Source organism: Lepus europaeus, chromosome 9 (assembly GCF_033115175.1).
Source record: "Lepus europaeus isolate LE1 chromosome 9, mLepTim1.pri, whole genome shotgun sequence".
In the NCBI taxonomy this organism is placed as follows: Eukaryota; Metazoa; Chordata; class Mammalia; order Lagomorpha; family Leporidae; genus Lepus; species Lepus europaeus.
In genome coordinates this window covers 56,947,571-56,970,723 of record NC_084835.1, presented here as the reverse complement: position 1 = coordinate 56,970,723, position 23,153 = coordinate 56,947,571, and the positions used below count along the sequence as shown (strand labels likewise).

Below are 23,153 nucleotides of genomic sequence, written 5' to 3'. Positions count from 1 at the left end.
AACACCTCTCTCTCTCTGTGTCTCTACCTCTCTCTGGGCCCCTGCACCAGCGTGGGAGACCTAGAGGAAGCTCCTGGCTCCTGGCTTCAGATCAGTTCAGCTCTAGCCATTATGTCCATTTGGGCAATGAACCAGCAGATGGAAGACCTTTTTCTCTGTCTCTCCCTCTTTATGTCTATAACTCTACCCCTCAAATAACATCAGAAAGAAAGAAAGAAAGAAAGAAAGAAAGAAAGAAAGAAAGAAAGAAAGAAAGAAAGAAAGAAAGAAAGAAAGAGCTAGACATGAACTAGTCACTAACAAGAGTTTGGGCACTAATGTTCACAACAGCATTATTCACTACAACCAGAAAGTGAAAACAACCCAGATGTCCACCAACTGACAGATAAACTGTCATACAATGGAGTTGGGTTTTAGACCAACTTCTTGCATTTTTCAAAATTATCATTTATTTGAGAGGCAGGGAGAAGGAGAGAGAGAGAATATATTCCATCCTCTGGCTCACTTCCCAAATGCCTGTAACATCAAGGGCTGGGTCAGGTCAAAGCCCAGAAACAGAAACTCAGTCTGGGTCTCCCTCATGAATGCCAGGGACCCACCAACTTGAGGCATCACCTGCTGTCCCCAGGGGCACATTAGGAGGAAGCTAGAAGCAGAAGCAGAGTCAGCACTTGAACCCAGGCACTCCAGCATGCGACACAGGCATCTCAAGTAGCATCTTAACCACTGTGCCAAACATTCACCCCCAAATGGAATGTTATTTAGCAATAAAAAGGAATGAAGAACTGATCCACTATCCAAAATGGATGAACTTCAAAAACACTGTGCTAAGTGAAAGAAACCACACACAAAAAGCCCACAGATTATATGATTCATTGTGGCTTAGTGGGTTAAGCCGCTGCCAGCATCCCACATGGATGCTGGTTTAAGTCCCGGCTGCTCTGCTTCCAATCCAGCTCTCTGCTGGTGCGCCTAGGAAGGCAGCAGAGGATGGCCCGAGTCCTTGGACCCCTGCACCCATATGGGAGACCTGGAAGAAGTTCCTGGATCCTGGCTTTGGCCTGGCCCAGTACCGGCTGTTGCAGACATTTGGGGAGTGAACCAGCAGAAGGAAGAGCTCTCTTTCTTTCTTTCTGATTCTCCCTCTCTCTATCTGTAACTCTGCCTTTCAAATAAACAGAATAAATCTTTTAAAAAAGTTGAGGCTTGATGTTATCCATGGAGACGGAAAGGAGATTTGTGGTTGCAGGAGGCTACAGTGAGGTGGAAATAGGTAATGGCTGTTATGGAAAACGGGGTCTTTTTGGAGGGCAATGAAATTGTTCTGGAATTAATTTGAATGGTAATGGCTGCACAATTTTGTGAATATACTAAAAAATTTTAACTATACACTTTAAAATGATGGATTTTAATAGCATGTGAATTACATCTCAATGTGGATTTATTTTAAGAAATCAGTGAAAGTTTGGAATGTAAAGTTAAAAAAAAAAAACAAAAATTAAGACAAAAGGACAAATAACTGGAAGATAAGAGAGGAGAAAGAAAAAATTGTAATAAAACCAGGGAGAAAATAAGAGAGGAGAAGCAAAATTATTATAAGACCATTATCTTGGATGACGAGATTTCTTAAAGAGTAAGGGAAAAAAATGATCAAGTTTCTAGATTAGATGGGATGTGCATCATCTCACATATTTGTTTTCTGCGTGTATGGTGAGAACATTTAGAAATCACTCTTCTAGCAGTTTTGAAATATGCAATACAATATAGAGTTCCCTTGGTAAACTAAAATTAGAACTGCACCTGGGGCTGGTGCTGTGGTGCAGCAGGTTAATGCCCTGGCCTGAAGAGCCTGCATCCCATATGGGTGCCTGTTCGAGTCCCGGCTGCTCCATTTCTCTTCCAGCTCTCTGCTATGGCCTGGGAAAGCAGCAGAGGATGGCTCAAGTCCTTGGGCCCCTACACCCATGTGGGAGACCTGGAAGAAGCTCCTGGCTCCTGGCTTCAGATCAGCCCAGCTCCAGCCGTTGCGGCCAATTGGGGAGTGAATCAGTGGATGGAAGACCTCTCTCTCTCTCTCTCTCTCTCTCCCCCCCCTCCTCTCTCTCCTCTCTCCTCTCTGTGTAACTCTTTCAAATAAATAAATATTTTTTTTAAAAAAAGAACTGCATCTGATGGCAGTGACCCCACAATTTGATACATACCCAAAGGAATTGAGATCAGGGTGCCCAGGAGAAAAAACGCAACCGCAAGTTCCATTGGAGCACTGTTCACAGTGGCCAAGGTGGGGACTCAGCCTAGGTGTCCCTCAGTGGATGAACAGACACAATGTGGTGTATATACACAATCACATGTTACATATTCAAAAATTTCTGAGGAGTATCAGAATGCAAGCTGTTGAACTGATGAATTTATGTGATTTTAGAGCAAAGACTCCCTGGTGTCCACTGGGCTCTGAATCAGGTTGAGGACAGTGTTCATGACCACAGCCTCATCATGGCCATGAGCAGCAGTCTGGCACAGGCCAGTCAGTTGTTACTTCCAGTGCCCAGTATTGGGAGCTAAATATATTCCCAGTCCACCCAACACAGACCCACTCCAACTCCCCAGGTGGGAACCCTTCTTAGATGCAGGAGAGAAGACCCTTTCCTGCCAATGGCCTTATAGATATTTAGAACATCGTTCAATGGGCCATACAAAATTTTCAACTTAAATATTAGCTTGCATTAAATTTATTGGATTTTGAGTCCCTCCTGTGGCTGCTTTGGCAAGGTCAGGCCAAATGATTTCACAGGATTGCACAGCCCACCGGCCAGATGGTCCCTACCTCTGAAGTCTTCCAAGGACACAGCATATTGAACAGGCTACCACTCAGCATATAAATCAGCGTCCCGACATTGCCAATCGGTGAAAAAAAAAATATCAGTCCCAACCCTTAACAAATGTCATCTGTCAATTCTTTTACATAGCATGATTGTTACAAAACATACGAAAATATTTAAAGGATCTAGTTTAAAAAATGCAAACTTTTAGAGATGTCCTTCCATCTTCTTGTGGAATCCCAGGAAATCACTGTACATATTCCCTGGGTGTGTGTTCACTGTCTGAGCCCTCAGCCACTGGAATCTGGTGGAGAGAAGAAGCAAATATCCCTTCTTGTCTCAGGTTCTTCTCAGCGTCTTCTTCTGCACTGACAGAGACAGGAAATAAGCAAATGCCCAGACTGTCCACAGCTTGGATTAGAATCAACAATATGCGAGGCTCCCAGGAGATCAATAGGATGAATATAATAATGAAGTCATTCTTGTTCATGAGGGAAAGGGTTGGAAATTAGGGCAAAAAGTATAAAGAAAAGTAAAGTCCCCTAAAGTTCCACCACAAAAACACAACTCTGCTTATAACTCAGAAAGCAATTTCTCAATGACTTTGTCTAAACTGACATGGTTTTTCAAGAAAATGTGCCATCTGAGGGCTGGTGTTGTGAGAGCAGGTTAAGACTCCGCCCACAAAGCATGGGCATTCCATATAGGCACTGGTTTGTGTCCCTAACCCTGATCCTGCACCACTTCTGATCCAACTCTCTGTTAATGGTTTGGATAAAGCAGCAGGAGATGGCCCAATTGCTTGGTTCCCTGCTACCCACATGAGAGATCCAGATGAAGTTCCCAGCTCCTGGCTTTGGCCTAGCTAAGCAATGGCCTTTGTGGCCATCTGGGGACTGAACCAGTGGATGGAAGATCTCTCTGTCTCTCCCTCTCTCTCTATAACTGTGACTTTCAAAATAAATAACCACATCTTTTTTTTTTAAAAGTGTTGTTTTTATATGTGCTTTTCTTAGTTTATCAAGAATACTTTCCAGGTCATTAAAATTTCAACATTTTGCATTATCAAAAAATTGCACAGTATGTTTGCATTTAAAAATGGTTAAAATATAATTCATGATTTTCTAATGTTCTGTGGAAATTTCCAAACATGTGTGAACAGAATAGTATAATGAACCCAAATGTATCCATCCCTCACCTTCAACAATGATAAACATTCTGCCACTCTTCTGCCATCAGTAGCTTCCCACATTCCACTAAATTTTACATTTACATCTGTTGCAATGCACACATCTTAGGTTGTATGTTTTTGGGAAAAAAAAATGGCTAACTCAGTAGAACGAAAATCCCTACCAAATACTGAATATATTTTGTCTCCCCAAAATTTTTTAATTCACAACTCTCTTCATTCAATACTAGGCACCAGAGGCAAGTATTGTTATTTTTTTCAACTTGAATTAATTCTACTCCAGAACTTCATATATGAAGTATGTACTCTTCTGTGGCTTTTTTTTTTTTCACTCAACATAATGTCTGTGAGATTTATCTGTGTTGTAAAATTCATTATTAGTTCATTTCTCTTTATTCAAGGGTAGTATTCCATTGTATAAATAAACTGCAATTTGTTTTTTAATTTCTTAGTACAGATTTATTAACTTTATTGAACTTTTCAAAGAAGAGAGTTGCGTCTTCCTCACTCCTCTTGGTTCCTATTCTTCATTATTTCCTTTCTTCTACTTATCTTGTGTTTAATTTCTTTTTCTAGATTCACAGGGTATAAACTAAGATCAGTGATTTTAGGCCTTTCTTCCTTCCTAATGTAAGCATTTAAAGCTGCAAATATTCACCTAAGAACTGCTTTAGCTGCATCTCACCAGTTCTGATAGGTAAGATTTTCACTCCTAAAACCACAGTTTAGCTGGAAGCTTATTGTTTGATTTCCATATATTTGGGGATAACCTAGATACTTAAATTTCTCTAGTTTAATTCCATTGTGGCCAGACAGCATACTCTGTAAGACTTTTAATATTTTAGAATTTTTGAGACATCTGGCCCAGTATCTGTGTGACCATGCCACATGAACTTGGGAGGAGCATTTTGCCTTTGTGAAGTACAGGGCTCTGTGAATATCAACAGAATATCAACTAGTCAAAGATGGCTTATGGCATGACTCAGGCATTCCTTTTTAAAATTATCTCTATTTCTTCAAAAGGCAGAGAGACAGATGGAGAGACAGAGAGAGATCTTCCATCTGGTGGTTCACTCTCCTAATGGCCACAGCAGCCAGAGCTGGGCCAGGCTGAGGCCAACGGCCAAGAATTTCATCCAGGCCTCCTACAAGTACTGGAGCCATCACCTGCCTTCAAGGGTCCATGTCAGCAGTGAGCTGCCTGGGAAGTAGAGTTGCCAGGACTGGAACCAGGCATTCCAATATGGGACACTTGTGTCCAAGCAGCGTCTTAACTGCTGTACCAGATGCCTGGCCCCATTCCAACCCTCCGATTTTTCTGTTAATGAGCCGTCATGTTACAAGAACCAACTAGGACTGTGGCTTTGTCTGCTTCTCTCTTACGTTCTGTGTTTCAAAATTCTGTACACACATTTATAAGTGTTGTCTTCTCACTGCAGCTTAACCTGCTATGCCACAGTGCTGGCCCCTTGACTACTTTCATAATTCTCTCTTTATATTTGCAATTCAGTAGTTTTACTTGATGTATTTAAATGTGATTTTCCTTATAGTTATCCTACTTCATGTTCTTTGAATTTTAGGATTTATAAGTTAATGTCTTTTACTGATTTTCAGAAAGCAAAGATCACTATTTCTTCCAATATTGTTTCTGCACCATTTTCTTTTTTCCTCTTTCCAGGACTCTAATTACACTCTTAGTGACCAGACAGTATTGACCTATAGGTCTTTAAATGTCATTTTTCTTCATTGTTGTTTGTTTTTCTGTTTTGCATAATGTACGATTTCAGTGGCCGGCGCTGAAGGTTAAGCCTCCACCTGCTGTGCCAGCATCCCATATGGGGGCCAGCTCAAGTCCCTGCTACTCGACTTCCAATCCAGCTCCCTGCTAATGGCTTGGGAGCTTTTAGTGGTACAGGGCTATTGGCACAGAGGCTGCTGAAAACCACTTAGCTCCTTGTCCCTCACTAACTCCCTGCCTAGCCCATATCAATAGGGATGAAGTGGATGTGCAATGTGGAGACCCCAGGGATGTAAAACGACCAGAAACATACCACACCAACCTTGAAAATCCCAGGTGTCTGCATCTAACCTCAGAGAGCAGCCATGTGGACTGTGACATCAGCAAAGCCACAGGCAGGGCTCCCCCTATGCCCCTGCCCTGGATATGTGCTCCAGTTACCAGAAATAAAACTTCAGTATTTAATATTTGCTCTACTGAGTTTCAGTTTTGCTTTGGTTGACAATTATTCCTCTGATTTTCCTGTCCACTTCTCTTTTTGGAATGGAAATGTATATCTTAGAAGTTTGTAACTCAGATTTTTTGCAGGCTCACAACTGGAGAAATTTGCCTTGAATCTCATGTGAGATTTTGGACTTTGAAATTTCACATTAATGCTGGACTGAGTCAAAACTTTGGACTTAGGGGTATGAAAAGATGCATATGTGAGAAGGATAAGAGTCTCAGGGGGCCAGAGGCAGAATACTATGGCTTGAATATTTGTTCCCAAAACTCGTGCAGAAGTTTAAGCCTCAAAGTCGTGAATTAATAGCATTTAAAGTGTGTTCATCTAATCTAATTACCATGTTTGAACTTGGAGTCTCTAGGAGACGGGTGGGTCAGACTGGGTCTTTAAAGATGATGTCTCCATGATAAAATCCTGGTGGCTGTAGGAGACACCACACAGACACAGACGTGTACTTTCCCTGTCTCTTGTCATGTGATGCTCTGTGCTACCTCAAGACTCTACAAGCAACAAGGTTATCATCAGATGCCAAACCAAAAGGCCTATTCGATCTCATAATATGAACCATCAAAATCCACCTCTTAATAAAGTCAATGTCTTGGGAATTTTGTTGTAACTAAAAGCTGACTAAGGCCGGCGCCGCGGCTCACTAGGCTAATCCTCCGCCTTGCGGCGCCAGCACACCGGGTTCTAGTCCTGGTCGGGGCGCCGATCCTGTCCCGGTTGCCCCTCTTCCTGTCCACCTCTCTGCTGTGGCCAGGGAGTGCAGTGGAGGATGGCCCAAGTCCTTGGGCCCTGCACCCCATGGGAGACCAGGAGAAGCACCTGGCTCCTGCCATCGGATCAGCGCGGTGCGCCGGCCACAGCGCGCCAGCCGCGGCGGCCATTGGAGGGTGAACCAACGGCAAAAGGAAGACCTTTCTCTCTGTCTCTCTCTCACTGTCCACTCTGCCTGTCAAAAAAAAATTTTAAAAAATTTAAAAAAAAAAAGCTGACTAAAATAGTCCCTCTGCCTTCTACCCTGCAAAGACCTAAAAGTATACCATAATTTTGGTAAAATATTTTGGATAATGTTAAGCCAAAAGCATTGCATGGTCTATGTATTTGTTGCTAACAAGGCACCAAAAGAAATGTGAATACTGGACCTCAACTTATTATTTAAATGTAATCAGGGGCCGGAGCCGCGGCTCACTAGGCTAATCCTCCGCCTAGCGGCGCCAGCACACCAGGTTCTAGTCCCGGTCGGGGCGCCGGATTCTGTCCCGGTTGCCCCTCTCCCAGTCTCTGCTGTGTCTCTGCTGTGGCCCGGGAGTGCAGTGGAGGATGGCCCAAGTCCTTGGACCCTGCACCCCATGGGAGACCAGGAGAAGCACCTGGCTCCTGCCTTCGGATCAGCGCGGTGTGCTGGCCGCAGCATGCCGGCCGCGGCGGCCATTGGAGGGTGAACCAACGGTAAAGGAAGACCTTTCTCTCTGTCTCTCTCTCTTACTGTTCACTCTGCCTGTCAAAAAAAAGAAAGAAAAAGAAAAGAGAAAAAGAAAAGAAAAGAAAAAAATGTAATCAGGGGCAGGCTGTGTAGCACAGCAGTTGAGACACCACTTGGGACACTCACGTCCCATATCAGAGTGACTGGGTTCAAGGCCTCAATCTGCTTCTGATCCAGTTTCCTGCTAACGGACACACTGGAAAACATCAGGTGATGACTCAAGTACTTGGGTCCTGCCACCCACATGGGAGACGTAGTCCAACCACACCCAGATGGAGTGCCAAGTTCCTGAGTTCGACCTAGCTTAGCCCATGCAGCTTTGGATATTTGGGGATAGAACCTATGAATGGAAGATCTTTGTCAATTTCTCTTTCTCTCTTTCTCGGTAATCAAATGTGATATTTATACCAAATGCCAACTGATAGCATACACTGAGAGCATGCTATTGAAAAGAATTTCTAAGTTGTCAGAATCAAAATAGAGTTGCTTGTATCAACCCTAACAATAAATAAATAAATAAAATCAGGTTATGAAGAACATGTAATTGCCTAACAGGAACCATCACGAAAGACTGCCAGAACTCTAGCATTACAACAGAGGCCGGTGCAGTCTCACACACAAAGTACTTCTCATTAACATCCATCCAGCACTTCAACCTCAGACGTCACCCTCATAATCACGGCCAAAAATTGTTGTTTCAAAATGTTCCACATCATTCTCCACATTTTGGCCTTCCACAACTTCCCCTTGCCTGTGCCTCAATGTGTTTGTGCTCACGTTTCCTCCAGAAGATGTATTCCTATGGCATTGCTCCTTTATTCCCAAATACCATTATTCTTTGGAGAATCTCTCTCTACAGATTGGATGGATGGATGGATAGATAGATAGATAGACAATGTGTTTCACTAAGTGGCCTAATCTGCTATATTCACGGAATTTATATGTTTGTCATTTATAATATTCCACATCATTTTCCTCAAACCCATGTAACATCTGATATAGCAAGTGTCTTAAAAGCCATCTCGGGGTATTCGCCTGTTGGAACTGCTCTGTAGCATGTGCACGAAGTAGGAAAGAACACCGGAGGTGGGAGCGGAGGGTTTGTATCTGCAGAGGATGGAGAGGGCGTCCCTGGTCTGAAAGGGCCTCTCCGCGCTACCCTGCGTGTCGCAGCTCCACATTCTGGTTTTAACGAGCACAGATAGCACGCGACAAACACACGTGTCCCTGTATGCGTTTTAAGTTAGCTTGGAGGGTGTTGAAAGCGGTGTGGTGAACCTTTGGATTGGCGATGTTGTTGTAGCCAACTGTGTAGTAAGCGTTTGAGTAGGCATCAGGAGGGCGTGGACGAGCGTGCATGTGTTGTTAGCAGAAAAGGGGCACGGCTCAGAGATGTCAGCATTGGGGAGCCGAAAGCCTTAAAGCCGGCGTCTCTATCCCTGCATCCGACCAAGAGCAAGGCCACCGTGGTTTCTAACGGCAGCAACCGAGGCTCCAGGAGGTGACCGCACCGCCACTGCACCACTGTCCGCAGCTGCGCGCCAGGCTCGGGCGGCGGTATTTACGGCAGCCGAGTTCTGCACGCGCGACGGTATTTACGGTAACGGGGCTGGCCAGGCCGCAATATTTACGGTAACGAGAGGCAGCGCGGGCGGCAGTATTTACGGTAGCGGGGCTGGGGCGGCGGCGGGGTTTACGGTAACGGGGGCCGGGCTCGCCGAGGCCCGTCGGCTCGGCCGGCTCCCGGCGCCATCAGGTGACCTCCAGCCCGGGCGACCGCCACCGCCGGCACCCAACGGAAAATGCAAAATGGCCCTCGGGGGCAGTGAGGGGCCGTGGCCCTCAGGGGCCCGCCGCAACCCCGCCCCGCGGCCGGGTCCGAGAGCAGCCCCCTCGAGCCCCTCGGCGGGGACCCCGGCCTGAGCCCCGCCGCCCTCGGTGCTGCGACCCCCTACGCCCACATGGGTCTGTGCTACAGCCTGCGGCCGCTGCTCTTCGGCGGCCCCGAGGACGCCCCCTGCGAGGCTTCGGAGCCGCCCGGGGAGGATGCGCGGCCGACGCCCGCCCCGGCTCCGGCCCCGCTCCCCGGCCGAGCGCCCGCGCGGGCGGCGGGGGGCGACGCGGCCCGGACCCTGCTCTCTCGGGCAGGCGGTGGGAGCCCGGCGTGCGCGCGGCCCACGGCGGCCCCGCAGAAGGAGAAGAGGCGGCGCGGGGAGCCGCCGAGCGCCGAGGAGCGCGAGGCTGCGCGGGAGGCCAAGAGAGTGAGCCGGGGCATCGACCGCATGCTGCGCGAGCAGAAGCGCGACCTGCAGCAGACGCACCGGCTGCTGCTGCTGGGTAGGTCCCGCGCGGGCGTGGGCACGGCGGGGACGCGCGCAGCCCGCGGGGGTCGCCGGGGTGCGGGGTGGCCGACGGATCGCAGCCCGGGTTCGGGCCTGTAAACGCGGACGGTCAAATCCGGCAGGGGTCTTTCAACTCTGGGTAGCATGTTTAAGCCCACAGTATTCACTCCAGTGACACGTTGCGCGGTGGTTTTGCTCTTGTCCCTGCCTTGTGATGGTGGCCGGGTGGCTCGCCTCTTACTGATGAGTGTGCCTGTCTGGAGAAGGCCCCCCTTTTCGATTGATTGATTTCCACAGTGTGCGACCCACAGGGATGTCCAGGTCAGCGTCTCATTTCCTGCCACAGCAGCAGTGCCATTGCTGTTCGCTCTAAGAACACAAATGAGATTTATAAGACCTTGAAGCCCTTTTAGCTTAACCACAGAGCTTTTATTCCAGCAGAGTTGTCGGTGGGTGTGGCTGGTTGCCTTTTGAGAAATTAAGTCAGCAGCTGAAGATGGGGCACTTGTGTTTCTCTGTGGAAGTTCAGCCTCGGTGCTGTGTGCATGTTTGTCTCTCCCCAGATCCGGCAGCCCAAGAGCCTGCAGCCCCCTGTGCATTCTGCAAACAAGAGGGCGTGCACCCACACACCCACACCCACCCACCCACACACACACACCATTTTAAAGTAATGGCCCACACTGCTAGTGTTTTCTGAGCCTCACTTTCACAGGTGTTACTTGTGCTTCTACGATCCGAAAACATGGTGTGTGTACTGTACTGTAGAAAAAGGTGAAAACAGGCATGAATTCCTGACGCTACTTGTTGCATTTTAGGTTTTAAGAGAACAAAATAAGATGGAGGTTTGTGGTCCATCTAGTGGGATAGCAGGAAGGGTAATGGTCCAGGTTGCCCAGCTGTGCATAAGGAAAGTGTTCAGTGACTTGAGCAAGACGCCTGCTCATAAATGGATGCAGCCTTTACGATCTAGGGAACAAGGTATGTTGAGTTTGAAAGACTCGCTGCAAGAATGAGTGGCCTTCAGAATCAGCCCTTAAGGCATTCAGATCTGGCTGAAGAGCCCATGAGAGTATTTCAGGCATGGAAAGCCAAGACACTCTGGAAAAAAAAAAAAAAAAAAACCTAAATGAAAAATCTCCGCGAGTGAGATCCCAGTGGAAGGAATGGGCCATCAAAGAAGGAGGTACCTTTCTCCGAAGGGAGGAGAGAACTTCCACTTTGACTACGACCTTGTCTAAATATGATCAGAGTCGGTGAACTCAAAAGGCTTCCATAGCCTTGGCAACTCATGACAAGAGCCTTGGTGATTACTGACGCCATAAACAAGAGTGTCAATTTGCTAAGTCAACAACAGGAGTCACTGTGCACTTACTCCTCATGTAGGATCTCTGTCCTTAATGTGCTGTACATTGTGATCTAATGCTATAACTAGTACTCCAACAGTATTTTACACTTTGTGTTTCTATGTGGGTGCAAACTGTTGAAATCTTTACTTAATATATAGTAAACTGATCTTCTGTATATAAAGATAATTGAAAATGAATCTTGATGTGAACGGAAGGGGAGAGGGAGCGGGAGAGGGGAGGGTTGCGGGTGGGAGGGAAGTTATGGGGGGGGGGAGCCATTGTAATCCATAAGCTGTACACTGGAAATTTATATTCATTAAATAAAAGTTAAAAAAAAAAAGAATGAGTGGCTAAAACAACATAAACCTACATTCTGTATCCTGACGCAATATCTGAAATCTAAAACAACAGGAAGTTTAGGAGGGGGTAGTAGTACAGTAAAACAAAAAGTATGGTAGCCACTTATCCACAGAGACACCTTTCCAAGACATGCCCCCCCTGTGGATGCCTGAAACCCTGGGTAGTGCCCAGCCCTTTGTATACCATACTTGGTCCTATACACAGTAAGAGACCAACAATAACAATAATGTAGAAGTTATAATAATGTACTATCCTAAAAATGGCCTCTGTCTGAGATTTTCTTGTGCTGGACTCACCCTTCTGATGATAATGTGAGATGTACAATGCCTTCGTGATGAGATGGTGAAGTGGTCCAGCGTTAGGCTATATGTAAGGTTTACTTGAACACAAACACGGTGGTTCCTGGGAAGTCTATCTGGTAACCAAGATGTAAGTGCCTAAGCAGGTAGGTGGTGTAAACGGTATGTATACACTGTACAAAGAAGTGAGCTACATCCTGGGCAAGACAAAGCTGGATGGCACAAATTTTATCAGCTACTTAGAGAAGCCCACAACAATGTAAAATTTATCAATTGTTGGCTGGCGCCGTGGCTCACTTGGCTAATCCTCAGCCTGCAGTGCCGGCACCCCAGGTTCTAGTCCTGGTTAGGGCACCAGGTACTAGTCTCAGTTGCTCCTCTTCCAGGCCAGCTCTCTGCTGTGGCCCGGGAAGGCAGTAGAGGATGGCCCAGGTCCCTGGGCCCTGCGCCAGCATGGGAGACCAGGAGGAAGTACCCGGCTCTTGGCTTCGGATCAGCGTGGTGCGCCGGCCATGGTGGCCATTAGGGGAGTGAACCAATAGAAGGAAGACCTTTCTCTCTCTCTCTCTCTCACTTTCTATAACTCTCTGTCTGTCTCTCTCACTGTCTAACTCTACCTGGCAAAAAAAATATATATATATATATATCAATTATTTGCTTCTGTAATTTTCATTTAATATTTTCCAACCTTGGTTGGCTACAGGTGACTGAAGCTGCAGAAGTCTGAACTCTGGGTGGGGATTAGTGTATCCCGCATCAGTTCACAGCTTACCTCACGAGGGAAGAGCCCCAGCAGCAGGGTCTTCCCTGCAGCGCTGACGTGCACACTGTGGCACATGTGGAGTTCTCATTCTAGAACGCCACACCTAGTTAAATCATGGTGGATGTGAAAAGGTAAAATAACTTTCCACTTCTGCAACACATTTGGAATGACGGCATGCTTTAAAGACATGACCTCCTGGCCTGCTATAACTTGTGGTTCATCATCACAGCTGAAATGACACGTAGGTGCTCAAAGTCTACCCCACCCATATATGTATAATTTTTAAGGTTAATATATTTATTTGAAAGGCAGAGTTACAGAGAGGCAGAGAGAGAGAGAGAGAGAGAGAGAGAGAGAGAGGTCTTCCATCATCTACTGGTTCACTCCCCAAATGGCCACAGTGGCCGGAGCTGGGCCAATCAGAAGCCAGGAGCCAGGAGCTTCCTCCAGGCCTCCCACATGGGAGCAGGGCCCAAGTACTTTAGCCATTTTGTACTGCTTTCCCAGGCACATTAGCAGGGAGCTAGATGGGAAATGGAGCAGCCAGGACTCAAACTAATGCCCATTTGGGATGCCGACACTGCAGGCAGCAGCTTTACCCAATACACCATAGCACCAGCCCCACCCATATATTTTTCTATAGAGAAATTAATCAGAAATTGCTCCAGCCAAATTTTTAAGTGCATCACAGTAACTCAAGAAGAGGAGAATTACAGTCTGAAGAAACGACAGAAGAGTAAGATCAGTAAGCTCTAGCGTTGTGACAATATAATGTTGTTTTAATGTGATTGTTTGAACATCTTTAAAAAAAAGTATGTGAAGCAGAAAATGTTTGATTTATCATCAAAAAAAAAAAAACTAAGAAGCTATTATTCTGTAGAAGAGAAGTGGGAGATAAGAACAGTGAGCTCTAAAGATTCACCTTGTCTTAGCGTGGCTTGAATGTGTTCTCAAAGGACATTTTTAAAAAGTTATTTTTCTCGTGGCCTAGACAGCTGCATGGCAGCATCATATCTGAAATGACAGTGAATCACATGACTCAAGTTTTGCCCGGGAGTGTATCGGATCTTTCACTTTAGTGTTGTCAACGCTAAAACACATCCTGCTAGATCCAGTTGATGTTGTTTATCAGATTTTAGGTAAATTTCACTTAAATGCAGAAAGATCCTTGGCTTTGCTAGGATTTGGAATGGATTTAGCTGGAAGTTTCTTACCAGAAACATAATTTGCAGGTTGACCTCCTGTAATATTGCTGCTGCTGCCATTGTGTTACCAGCCACTTATTTTTGCTCACTGATCCCATTCATCTATTTATTCTGGAAATGTGCATTGAGAGCCCAACATCAGGGGTCAGAGAACTCAAAAGTGCCTTCGGTACCCTGTGCCTCCTAGCCCGAGGCTAGTCCCATCTCCCACAATGGCAACTCCTCCAGTTGCCTGCTTCCCAGAGGCCTCCACTGAGAATAAATATTCGATTCACCTGAGTTCATAGGAATCGTATTTGCACTTCTCCTGGAGTACTGTGTTCAGATCTGCATCGCCTAAGACGCGCCTGGAAGTGCCCAGGCTCCCCATCAGGTCAAGCCTGATGGCACAGCTGGCTTGTCCTGCAGAATCTTGTGAGATTCTCAGGCCTGCCCAAGAGTCCAGGAACCTCTGTGGCTCTGAGGCCCTAATGGCAAGAGCGATGTGATCCCACTTTAATTTTCAGATGGTGCAGCTTTCAAGCATGCAATGGCTGGGTTTTAAGGCGGTGCAAGGCAGGATGTGGATAAGATGAAAATTGCAGTTAGAAGGCAGCCAGCCCAGGCACGTGATCGCAGTTTCGGAGCTAGTGCGGTGCAGTAGGACTGGGAGGCTGAGAGGCGTGGGGGTTGGAGTCATGGCCAAATGCTCATATGTAGAAGGTGGTAGTGGTCAGGAGTTCTCTGATACCTCTCACACCCTGACCATGAGCTGTGTGTCACCTGTTTGGTGCCATAACAAAATGCCCCAGGCTGGATGGCCTGAAAAACAGACACTTATTTTCTCACAATTCTGGAGACTGGAAGTCCAAGGTCACAGAACCTGCAGGGTTGGTGTCTGATGAGGGCTGTCTTCTTGGCTTGCAGATGGCTGCCTTTTCACAGTGCCCTCACATGGCCTGTCCTCTGTGTGTGTGGACACGGGGAAAAGAGAGGACTCTGAGGTCTCTTTCTCTTCTCAGGACTCCACATTATGACCTCATTTGACCTCTTTAAAGGCCCCCTGTCTAAGCACAGTCACACTGGGGGTTAAGGCTTCACCAGAGGGCACAGCCCGGTCCATGGCAAGGGCTAAGGCAGAAAGCATGAGCCTGTGCATCGGAGCTCCATTCTGCTGTAGCCTTGTGGGAACACAGGCCCTGGGGCCAGGTCCTCTGAGTGTTGTTTTTTTTTTTTTTTTTTTTTTGACAGGCAGAGTGGATAGTGAGAGAGAAAGAGAGACAGAGAGAAAGGTCTTCCTTTTTGCCGTTGGTTCACCCTCCAATGGCCACTGCAGCCAGCGCATCTCGCTGATCCGAAGCCAGGAGCCAGGTGCTTCTCCCGGTCTCCCATGCGGGTGCAGGGACCAAGGACTTGGGCCATCCTCCACTGCCTTCCCGGGCCATAGCAGAGAGCTGGCCTGGAAGAGGGGCAACCGGGATAGAATCCGGCGCCCCAACCGGGACTAGAACCCGGCGCCGCAAGGCGGAGGATTAGCCTGTTAAGCCACGGCGCCGGCCGAGACCTGCTTATTTTTAAACATTGACTCACATTAATAAAAGGCACCATCTCTGTGACCAATACATTTCCTAGGCAGCCAGTTTTTGCCTCTGATCTACCTACAGGCTGCATAGACTTTGCTTTGGGCTGTGCACAGGGCCCCAAAGACACACACAAGAGAGGCCATCAGTAGCAGTCGTGGGCCTGCACCTGTTAAAAGCAATAATCGACATGACTGGATTTATTTGTTTGCATTATTGTAACATAACACTCGAAGCTGGGTAACTTTATTATAGAAGAGAGAGGTTTATTTTGTCTCAGGACCCGTGTCTGGTGATGACATTTTTACTGTCAGAGTCTCAAAGTGGTTCAGGGCAAGACACAGGGAGCTTGCTTGTGTGTGTGCGTGTGTGTATACATGTGTGCGTATGTATAAATGCAAGAGTATGTGTGTGTGTGTGTGCCTCCAGTAATTAAATCCTGAGGCTCCACCTAATGACCTTATCTAATCTTGATCACCTCCAAGGACCCACCTCTAATCACCACAGTCGGATTAAGTTTTTTCTCTCTTAATACCTCCAGTAGAGGTTAAATTTCAACACATGAACCTTGGGGAGATACTCAAACCCTATTCAAACCATAGCACCGAGTGTAAGATCAAAATATTTGATCCACTGGAACACAGGTGGCAAGGAAAGTTCCATTCTCCAGCCTTAAGGTGAGTTTTTCTGCCACCAGGTTCATGGAGTTGCATAGAGCAGATGCCATGGACTTATATTAGGGGAGAGCCATCATGTTTCCACCTGGCTGCTTGCTACTCTTTTTCTAGAGCATTCTTCAAATCTGAACTGGTCAGCTGGGTAAGAGTCACGATCTCTTGTCTTTATTCGGTGATTTCCTGTTATACCTTGTGTGTGTGGTAGTTCCTTGTCAGGAATACATCGGTCAAGAAGGAAGCTGTCTCTCGGGAACATTTGCTGATTTGCTTCCACTGCAGAATGACAGCTTTCGCTTAGTCTGCACCTTTCACTGCTCTAGGAAGAAGCATTTGGTGCCGTCACCCTGAGGTTTCGGTCGCTTTGTTTTTCAAGTAGATGTCTTGAACATTCATGTAGATTCCCCCTCGGTTGATGATAATGCATGTAGTCGGCAAAGACAAGAAAGCAGTGTTCGAGCTGTGCTGTAGGGTTGAACTGGCTGCACTTCTGAGGCGCCTCCTTATCAGTTTGCTGTCTTCATTGTTCTCCACAGCCTCCCATGCGCCATGGCTACCACAGTCCCCTGGAATCCCAAATACTCTGACCAGTTCTTAACTTTTCTTAGATGGAAGAGAACACGGTGGCGTTGTTGCACTTTTATATCCAAAATGTGTCTTTCTAATGTATTTACCGTGTTAAGTACAGCTTTATAGGTTTGGAGCTGCTATCATTTACACAAAGCCTGATTTCATCCCATTTGTATTGTTCTTTGCACAGGCAAACACTGGAAGTTGGTGTCCTTTTTCAAGGACACCCCGTTGAGTGGCAAACACATTTGAGTTTGTCCAGGGGTTCGTGCTGGCCCTGAAAACATCCTCTGACCAATGTCACCTGCTGGTGTGTCTGTCTGTTCCTGGGGTATCTGACTATTATGTGAATACTTCTCTCAAAATTTGGGGATTTAGTTAGAAGCCAGAAACACAGGCAAAATGAGCACAATGATTTGGAACAGGCACTGGCATCAAACAGAGTTTGTCTGAAATCCTGGCACCCACTTACCAGGTACATGAACTTAAGGAAGCATCTCAGAGCTCCAGCTTCCACATCCCTGATAATCCTCATGCACGGGATTACTGAGAGGACTAAGTGTAATTAATTGAGTAACTTATATAAATTCATCCAGTAGAAGAGCTTAGCAAGTGATAACTACTCAATAAACTGGAACCATCTCTAAATCTTAGATTCAAGTGAACTCCATGCAGCTGGACCAATTCTCTGCACTACACACACTCAGAATTGTAAAGTAAACGTTAATATAAAGTCACATCCTGGAAAGATGGTAGTATGAGACCACACATCTGGATATCAGGGTCCACATTTCCACATGGCTCTGTGACAGAGCCAGGAGTCCAGGCCATGCATGGCCAGCTGGGGAAGGATACAGTGGGCCAGTCGAGAGAGGTGAGGAGTGAACTCAGGCAGGTGCAGTCATGATGAAGAGGAAGGAACAGGCATAACTTATGGATTTGCCAAAATGGATTCTTGAGAACCTGGTGCCTGAGGAGTAGGGGAGAAGAATGTGTTAGGAAAAGAAGGCTGTCTCGGTATTCCAGCTCAGAGAAAATGGTGATGGCTGTCTCTGTGATACGGGATTTCAGAGGCAGGGCAGATGGAAGGCAATGAGAACAAGGAGCCGTGTCTGGGAATCCAGCCTATGGGGTCCACTGGGCAGTCTCTGGGAAGTGGCTGCGGGTTTGACAAGGCTGTGGAGCCCAGCAAGGATACCAAGCTGGACATGAGCTTTTGGGATTAACTCGCCAGCTGTGGGTGGACACAGCCCCATGGAGAACGTGCTGAGTGAGAATGGACGGGAAAGGAGGAATTGGAACTTGGGGTAGATAAAAGCTTGAGGAAATCCAGCTTTTCAGAAGGTGTTGGAGGAAGAGGAGTTTGAAGAGTGACAGAGACAACCAGAGGAAGCAGGAAAGGATGGGGCTCGGGAAGAAAGGAGTGCTCAATGGTTTCAGCCAGGAGTCCAAGGATAATGTGGACCCAAAAATCCACTGATTGAAAAGGAGGTGAAAACGTTGAAGCAGAGAGGGTGCCCACTCGTGGGCAGATGTTCCTGAAACTGGACAGGGCAGCTGTGCTCTGTGGGGCAAGAGTTTGAAGGATACAAAGGAAGCTGGCAGCGAAGGGGAAGCGGGTGGGAGGGGAATGTCCAGCCTGGCCATTCGTGTGGGTTCCTGGTAAAACACTGCCTCTGTTTTGACACTGGCTGTGTCCACCATTAGAGCATTCAAGTGTGTCGACACACAGCCCCTCTCCCACAAGCAGCTCCCTATGGATACTGGCAGACGAATCTGTGGTTTAGAGTACAACTCTATAGTGTCAAACAGGATCTAGAGACCAAGAAGTCTTGCAAAGGCCCTAGCTGATTCAATGAGCATATGCAAAGTTTCCCGAAGTAAGCCTTAATGATAAGACCTGAGGCTGGCATTGTGGCTAGCAGGTTAAGCCTCTGCCTGCGGTACCAGCATCCCATATGGGCACCTGTTCAAGTCTGGGCTGTTCCACTTCCAATCCAGCTCCCTGCTAATGTGCCTGGGAAAGCAGCAGAGGATGGCCCAAGTGCTTGGGCTGGTGCACACATGTGTGAGACCCAGAAGAAGCTCCTGGCTCCTGGCCTCGGCCTGACTCAGCCCTGGTGGTTGTGGCCATTTGGGGAGTGAACCTGCAGATGGAAGAGCTTTCTCTCTCTCTCTCTCTCTGTAACTCTGAGTTTCAAATAAATAAATATGAATCTTTAAAAAATAATAATAATACTAAGACCTAACTACTGGGACCCAAAGTCAGCTCACTGACATTGAAAAAGGTAATTGGGAGACTTCCAAAATCTCACTACCCAAAGAACCCTAAACGATTGTACCTTACTCTCAAATCCCAGATTAACTTACTTTGTGTCTACATTGGTTAATAATTAGCACCTATTTTTTTTAGTTGTTTGAAACCAACTTTTACTGAATAACAGGAAAATTGGATCCTGTTGACCGAAGCAATGACTGTAATTGTGTTTAGGAGTCAGGTGAAAAACAGAATTCCCTTACCGCAGGTGAAGAGGTGTAGTGAGGGCAGTGAAACTGTTCTGTATGACCCTGTACTGGAGGCTGTGTGTCAGCATACATTTGTCCAAGCCCACAGAACGGGCAGCACCTAGAGTGACCCTAACGTGAGTGTGAACTCTGGGTGATAATGATGAATCACTGCAGGCTCACACATTGTTCCAGTCTGGTCCGGGCTGCTCGTACGGGTTGCTCGTAAGGGGGTATCCTAGGAAGTCCTTCAACCTTCTGCTCAAGTCTGCTGCAAACCTGAAACTGAAAACTAAAGTCTATTTATAAGATCTTGCAATGGAAAAGAAGTAAGTGGAGGATTTTGTCCTTGAATCAGGATCACAAGAGGAAGAGCCAGAGGGCAAGATGAAGGTGCGCAGTGGTCAGAACAGAAGGGCCTTGGGTTATTCCTGCGAGCCATCTGCAAGCCGCAGCATGAGGCTGTCCCCTAAATAATCCCCAGTAAGTTGACCCTAGCAGGAAAGATAGTGCCCCACTATTGAAAGTTGTGGTTTCTGAATTACTATATATATATATATATATATATACATTTATATATATAGTATGTATTATATATAATATAATAATATTATATATATTCAATATATATTGTATATTGAATTTTATATATATATATATATATATAATTGGGGTGGGCATTTGGCCTAGTAGTTACATGCCAGTTAAGACACCCTGTCGACATCAGAGCGCCTGGGTTCAATACCCAGCTCCAGCTCTAGCTGCTGACTCCAGCTTCCTGCTATTGCAGACCCTGGGAGACAGGTGGCTCAAGTGCTACCCATGTGAGACACCTGAATTGAATTCCTGGCTCAGCTTAGTGCCAGCCTGGCCTTAGACCAGTGCAAGCATTTGAGGAATGACCTAGCAAATGGGAACGTTACCTCTCTTTCACTGTGTGTGTGTACCTTTCCTTCTCAAATAATATTTTAAAATGTGGTTTTAGGGTATCATTTGCTGACCTTTCCAGCTGTAGTGTTAGTAGTTGGTTACCAGGTGTTGGATCTCTCCCAACAACGAAGGCTGCCCTTGAGGCGGTCAGTGGCACAAGTATTGGTCCCAGGACCACCAGCATCCGTCCATTCGGCCGCCCTGTCTCTGTGATGTGTGTGGCCCTGCCTTCACTCTCAGGGCTTGCGCCTTCTGCCACTGCAGACAGCTTGCTAGGGAAGCTTCCATCAAAACCACCAGGAGTGGCCGGCACCGTGGCTCAACAGGCTAATCCTCCGCCTTGCGGTGCCGGCACACCAGGTTCTAGTCCCGGCTGGGGCGCCAGATTCTATCCCAGTTGCCCCTCTTCCAGGCCAGCTCTCTGCTATGGCCCAGGAAGGCAGTGGAGGATGGCCCAAGTGCTTGGGCCCTGCACCCGCATGGGAGACCAGGAGAAGCACCTGGCTCCTGGCTTCAGATCAGCGCGATGCACCTGCCGCAGCAGCCATTGGAGGGTGAACCAACGGCAAAAAGGAAGACCTTTCTCTCTGTCTCTCTCTCTCTCTCTCACTATCCACTCTGCCTGTCAAACAAACAAACAAACAAAAAACAAAACAAAAAACACCAGGAGTTAGACCACTCTCTGCAGCCCTCCTGTTGTGGTTTTAATTGCTGCTGGGAAAAAGCCAATGGAGACTACAGGTAAAGCTGCTGACTGATGGGAGATATAGGAAGAAAGCCAGCAGACCACAGATCCGCTTTTCTTAATCCCAGCAGAAGATTCTTAGAGAAGATTTCGGTCCTGCTTTGCTATGCTTTGGCTTAGCACTTACTTGGTGTGTTTTTCTGTGGTTGGAAAATGATTTTTCACTCTGAGGAAGTAAAATTATCCCAGAAAGAGCTTAAGGAGAGGATATTTGGGCTTAAGAGGAAAATAAGGAACAATTCTATTCATACCTTGAGTTCCAAGGGAAAAGGTAACTTCATTCACTGAACCCCTTATACAGGGATACTTCTGAACATTCGTTGAGAAATGGAATTAAAAGATGGGTTTATTTGTGCAGGAAAAATTTAAAATCCACACATTTTCCATGAACTTTTTGAAGACTCTTCTATCACTAACATTTCCTTTTTTAGATAGATTTTTAAGGATTTATTATTTATTCGAAAGAGTGTCAGAGAGAGACAGAGACAGAGAGAGATAGTTCTTCCATTCACTGGGTTCATTCCCAAATGCCCAAAAGAGCCAGGGCTGGGCCAGGCAGAAGCCAGGAGCCATGAACCCCATCCAGTCTCCCATGTGGGCGGTAAGGACTCAAGTACTTGGACCATCATAGGTGCATTAACAGGAACCTGTATCAGAAGCAGAGGAGCCAGGACTCAAACCAGCACTCTGCTATGGGACACTCTGCTATGTCACTGATTCTGGAGGCAAAGCATTAGCAGGGCAGTTGTGAAACCTGCTATGAGTTTGCCCCTGGCAGTCTATGTTCACATTCCTCAAAAAAAAAAAAAAGCCCCCTAAAGAGCCCAGAAGGACCCACTGCTCTCAGGAGGTAGCAGCCACCTGGGGTGCTCACCTTCTGGAATTGATGACCAAGAAGATCAAGGAAGTTTGAGCCTCAGCGCGTAATGGTATCCAGTGGGAAAGTGATTGCTCCTTTTATCTCAGCCAACTACATGCTTCACACGTCAGGATTAGAAGCTGCCTGTTATAAATGACACCACCATGCTGGGTCAGAGGTTGTCTAAATTGGAATGAAGAAGAAAAAATGGAAAATTTACCTTTTAATTTGTTATTGTTTTATTTGAAAGGCAGAGACACAAAAGGAGAGATCTTCCATCTACTGGCTCATTCCCCAAATGTCTGCAACAGCTAGGTCTGAGCCAGGCCAAAGCCAGGAACCTAGAACTTCACCTGGGTCTCCCACATGAGTGCTAGGGTAGCAGGACTTAACCAGGCACTCTGATATGCGGCATCCCAAGTGGTAACTTAAGCCACTGTGCCAAATGCCTGTCTCTAGCTTTTATTTTTTAAAACAATTTGTTCTTGGTGAAATTTAGCAGCTGTGGACAGGAGAACTACCTACAGGAAAGCAATAAACACGGTTTATTTACTACTGTTAGAAGGACAGTAAGTTTTGAGTTGTGATTGGTTTTCAGACATTTGGAGTGGGATGGGGAATGGCCAGTCCAGAATCCCAGTATTGGCTACTCTGCCCTAGGCAGTGGGGTGTCAGACATTAGACAGCAGAGTAGAGTTTTATGGGTTGCAAGGGAATCACTGTAAGGAAAGTATGTCAATGCTAAGCCATAACGTGGACCCAACTTGATTATGGATTAACAGCTGCATTGTGTGAGCACTTCCGGAGCATCTAGGTGGTGTGATTTGGAGTATCCAAGTCAAGAGGCAGTGAGAAGCACAAATCAGAGCTAGAATCACAAAGTTAGCTGGTCTATGTTTTTACCCAGTGATGAGGGTTACACCCCAGCATGAGTTTTGGAGGAGACAAACCTCATTCAAGTCACAACTCTTGTCCTCAGGCACTCAAGACTTAAGCAGCAGACGAAAGCATGTCCCAGTCAGTGCAGTGCAGGGGTCCCCTCATCCCGCAGAAATTTCGTGCCAAGACCCTCTATGGATGACTAAAGCCAAGATAGTACCAAACTCTGGATCTACTGTGCTTTGTCCTGTGCATGTACAAGTGTACCTGTGATAAACTTCAACGTACAAATCAGGCACTGTAAGAGATTAAACGCCATAACTAATAAGGAAATGGGGACAATAATAACAATGTACAGTAAGAAGAGTTCTGTAAAACTC

General features: G+C 46.6%; 1 protein-coding gene across 1 annotated transcript in view; it reads left to right on the top strand.

Moving 5' to 3' along the window:
* The first annotated feature begins 9,698 nt into the window (after positions 1–9,698).
* The window catches only part of GNAL (G protein subunit alpha L), a 177,845-nt gene continuing 164,390 nt past the window's right edge, over positions 9,699–23,153 (top strand). The window contains exon 1 of the mRNA XM_062201343.1: positions 9,699–10,074. Within this exon, the coding sequence (XP_062057327.1) occupies positions 9,699–10,074 (376 nt within the window). The remainder of the gene's footprint in view (positions 10,075–23,153) is intronic.